We start from the raw sequence: 4,409 nt of genomic DNA on the forward strand, positions 1-4,409 counted from the left end.
GTCGGATAGGCCAGAGACCGTTTGATCCGCTGACAGTATTCCTTCCCTCTCAGACCCATGTCCCTCTAGCAAAGACGACACGAAGCAGTTGTCACGGAAAACTGCACCTGGAAAGGAATCAGCTGTTTTTCTGTTTTCCCAAAAATATGGCGGCCATGCCACTTTTGACGTGAACAACCAGATTTGGGAAAAAATAGCAAATCTGCGGATGAACGAATCAAGAAAATCGCACGGTTTCGCAAAAATCAATATTGTACATAAATCCCGTCCAAGGTGAAAAATTTTCAAACAATTTTTAATCGATATTGTAGTTATTACGGGGACATTGAGTGCGAATTCATTTGTGTCAGTGTGTCGGTATATCTTCAAAAAATATGTTGTCGGAATTGTTGCACAAGTGCTTTGAAATTATAAAAATTTTCCATGAGAGATGTTTTCTGGCAGCAAAAAATTAACGTTATAACATACGAGGCAGACACCCATACCTATCCGTTTGTTTCTCGGAATGTTATGGGTTGCGGAGTTCGTCAGACGTTATCATAATAAATCCTGTTTGTACTTCAATATGTTAATTGCTTCGATTCAGCCTCCATATGGAAAAAGTCGGAATGTGGGCGAAATGTAAAAAAATATCAAATAATCAACTCTATCAGTAATTTTCGGAGCGATAAATGAATTCATTCCAGTGAACCTCGGTCAACCGATGTTTTTTCTATAGTCCAGATGATATCGACGACACACGCTTCGTACATCAATCCGGTATCGTGATAGCCTCCGTCACGTGGGCATTTAGTTTATACTTTATTTACAAATATTCCAGACTAGTTGTGCTTACCTACTGAAAAAAACCAACTAAAAAGTGGAGAAGGTTATAGTGAGTCAACCTTGAAAGATAGACATTTTTTTAGACCTTTCAAAGAGGAAAAATTCCATCGTTCGTGATTTTTGCGTAACTTGAACCGTTTACGCAGCGCACGCAACGGAATCATCTCGAAAAGAATAATTTTTCCCGTTTTTGCAACATTTTTCATCGATGCTCCGTTTCTATCGGTCGTAGCGTGATATTGAATAGCCTGTAGCTTTCCTCGATGAATGGGACTATCCAACAGAAAAAGAATTTTTCAATTCGAACCAGTATTTCCTGAGATCAGTGCATTCAATCGACCAAACAAACAAACAAACTCTTCAGCTTTTTAATACTAGTATAGATAATGTAGATTATCTCGAAACGCGAGTACCGTCGATTCAAAGACGTGTGTCTCTGATTTTTCGCGACCACTCGAAGAATCCGTCTTTGATTAAAAAAAAAAAAACTCGAGATAAATAACTCTATCAGCCATTTTGGGTACGATAAATGAATTCATCCCAATGAACCTCGGTCAACTTATGTTTTTTCTATTTCAGATGATATCGACTAGATACGCTTCGTTTCTATCCGGTATCGTGATAGCCTCCGTCACGTGGGCATTTAGTTTATATTTGTATTCGAGATTATCTCAAAACACGAATACCGCAAATCCGACAACTTATGTCTCTGATTTTTCGCGACCACTCAAAGAATCGGTCTTCGATCAAAGATCAAACATTAAGCACGACTCATCGATCGTGCGAAACTTCGAGGACATCTTTTACAAAGGGGAATCGAATGGCAAAGATGCGTACAACTTCAAATCGAAGAAGAAATATCAGGGCTTTGAAAATAGCAATAAATTATTACAGCAATTGCAGCCTGTCCCGGTCAAGCCCGCGGTCACCGTTGGCCAAGGTATCGAGCTCGGTGGTAACTTGTTTGTTTGTTTTTTTCCCCTTCACTCGCGCCGCCCATAAATACGCTATACCCATTTTTCAGGCCTGGATGAACTCGGAATGGTGAAAAATTTCGAGGAGCAGCAAAAAAGGGACGAAGGGTACAAAAATTACGCTTTCAACGTTCTCGTGTCCGATCAATTGAGTGTTCACAGAGAAATACCTGACACTCGGCACAAGCTTTGCCCCTCGCAGATTTACCCGGAACATTTGCCGAACGTAAGTGTCGTGATTTGCTTCTACAACGAGCATTTCATGACGCTGGTTCGATCGGTACACTCTGTGATCGATCAAACACCGGATAAATTGCTTCACGAAATTATTCTCGTCAACGACTGGAGCGACGACGAAGGATTACACTCGAAAGTCAGACAGTACGTTTTGGATAAATTCAAAAAGAAAGTCACCTTGTTCAAAACCGACAAGAGGGAGGGGCTGATCAGGGCGAGGATGTTCGGGGCGAGAAAAGCCAGCGGGCAGGTTTTGATTTTCCTCGACAGTCACATAGAGGTCAATAAGATGTGGGCTGAGCCCCTGCTCGCCAGAATAGCTCATTCGAAAACTATAGTTCCTATGCCAGTGATAGACATCATAAACGCGGACACTTTCCAATACACGGGTAGTCCGTTAGTCAGAGGTGGTTTCAACTGGGGGCTTCACTTCAAATGGGACAATTTGCCGGTCGGAACCCTGGCTCGCGACGAAGATTTCGTCAAACCGATAAAGTAAGTACTCGACCGTCACGTATCGATTTGCGCATCGATAGCAGTATAAAATTATAAGAAGAGTTGCCGGATAAATTATTTCCAAAGATCACCGACGATGGCGGGCGGACTGTTCGCGATCGATCGTGAATATTTCGTGCAACTGGGCGAATACGACGCTGGAATGGATATCTGGGGTGGTGAAAACTTGGAGATATCGTTCAGGGTGAGCAACGATGACGCGCTTACTCACTAACGCCTATCGATGTCCGCATTTTTGTCATTTTCATTACTGTGTAATCAGATATGGATGTGCGGTGGTTCGATAGAGATGATACCGTGTTCCCGCGTTGGTCACGTTTTCCGTCGACGTCGGCCCTACGGGGGGGACGATCAGCACGATACCATGTTGAAGAATTCGTTACGCGTCGCTCACGTCTGGATGGACAAGTACAAGGATTACTTTTTGAGGGACGTGAAAAAGATCGACTACGGTGACATCTCCGAACGGGTTGCCCTGAGGCAAAAATTGAAGTGTCACGACTTTGCCTGGTATTTGGAAACCGTGTACCCGGAGTTGACATTGCCAGACGACTCGGAGAAGCACTTGAAGGACAAATGGGCGAAAGTTGACCAGGTCCGAATGCAGCCGTGGCATTCGAGAAAGCGAAATTACACCGATCAGTACCAGATCAGACTGACCGATTCTGGTTTATGCGTTCAGAGCGAAAAGGACATCAAGACCAGGGGATCCAAGTTGATACTGGCACCTTGCTTGAGGATCAAGGCTCAGGTGAGATGTATTTTTTTTTTGATAATTCCGAACTTTTACCATCGTTACTAACGGTTCATTTTCCAGATGTGGTACGAAACTGACAAAAGGGAGCTGGTTCTCGGTCAGATGTTGTGTCTCGAAGGAAGTGAGAAGATGCCGAGGCTTGGAAAATGCCATGAGATGGGTGGAAGCCAGGAGTGGCGTCACAAGGGATCGGTGAGTGAACTATATTTTCTTGCAGGTAGAACGAACCGACGAGGAGAGGCTTTTTAAATCGTTAATTTGTGTTTTCAGAATCGCACTCCGATTTATAATATGGCGGCTGGTACCTGTTTGGGGGTGCTTCGTAACACCAGAGGTACCCAAGTAACGATGGACCTGTGCACGAAGCCGGACGCATCTCTGATGACCTGGGATCTGGTCAGGGGGAAATTGCCCGTCAGAACGGATAGATGACGCAAACGAAAGAATCGCAAAAACAAACGTAAATCGGACGAAGACTGGCTGGGGAGGAAATGGTGAAATATATGAATATACCATGACGCGAGAATGGAATGATCAACGAATCCAAATGAGGGATTCGAACAACGATGTTTGCAGTTATACGTACGACGCAATATCTGCCCAACAACACGCGTTCAATCGGAAAACTCGATCGAGCATGCCAATGTATGATCTGTAGCGATCTGTAGGTGATAGGTGATATACGTACCAATGAGATTCTTAGATTTTCTAGCTAGAATTTCTTTCGAAATGTGGATATTGTCCCGGTAGTTCAATAATTATAACGAAGAAAGATCTGATTTGATATTAAGATTAATTGTCACATGCTCAAAATATTTTATGTCTTCTGTCCCATAGATTTACCTTCCATTTCATTTTTTTTACTTTTATTATTGAAGTGTAGCAATTGATTATGTAACGAATAAATCAAGAGAATTGAGTTGCATTCGCTTATCGTGATACAACTCCAGTTGAGAGATAAATTGATTTCGTTTTTTTATTTCACACATGTGACATCCCAAGCCATATCCCGTTCCCACATCGAGCTTGATGTAATCAATCATTTCGTGTATTTCAAAAATTAAACCATCCGTATTTATACTTAAACGAATATATCACAT

At 42.5% G+C, this 4,409-nt stretch overlaps 1 protein-coding gene across 2 annotated transcripts; it reads left to right on the top strand.

Annotated features, from left to right (window-relative positions):
- The first annotated feature begins 82 nt into the window (after positions 1 to 82).
- Positions 83 to 4,271, top strand: LOC105683667 (polypeptide N-acetylgalactosaminyltransferase 35A). Of its 2 annotated transcripts, none has more exons than XM_012396423.3 (7): positions 83 to 273; positions 1,405 to 1,780; positions 1,850 to 2,531; positions 2,619 to 2,736; positions 2,815 to 3,303; positions 3,370 to 3,501; positions 3,580 to 4,271. In XM_012396423.3, exons 2-7 carry the CDS (start codon positions 1,405 to 1,407, stop codon positions 3,739 to 3,741), a joined length of 1,959 nt encoding a protein of 652 aa, XP_012251846.2. In that variant the 5' UTR covers positions 83 to 273; the 3' UTR covers positions 3,742 to 4,271. The 2 variants fall into 2 exon arrangements, with proteins under 2 accessions (XP_012251846.2, XP_012251847.2); XM_012396424.3 differs by having other exon boundaries at positions 84 to 273; positions 1,405 to 1,765.
- Positions 4,272 to 4,409: the final 138 nt, after the last annotated feature.

This window comes from Athalia rosae, chromosome 1 (genome assembly GCF_917208135.1).
Source record: "Athalia rosae chromosome 1, iyAthRosa1.1, whole genome shotgun sequence".
Lineage (NCBI taxonomy): Eukaryota > Metazoa > Arthropoda > Insecta > Hymenoptera > Athaliidae > Athalia > Athalia rosae.

Bases quoted from the DNA above. Each gene is read 5' to 3' on its own strand.
- LOC105683667 (XM_012396423.3), top strand. From the start codon at position 1,405: ATGATATCGACTAGATACGCTTCGTTTCTATCCGGTATCGTGATAGCC. The intron at 2,532-2,618 runs GTAAGTACTCGA...TTATTTCCAAAG, and splicing joins GATTTCGTCAAACCGATAAA to ATCACCGACGATGGCGGGCG. The intron at 3,304-3,369 runs GTGAGATGTATT...TTCATTTTCCAG, and splicing joins GCTTGAGGATCAAGGCTCAG to ATGTGGTACGAAACTGACAA.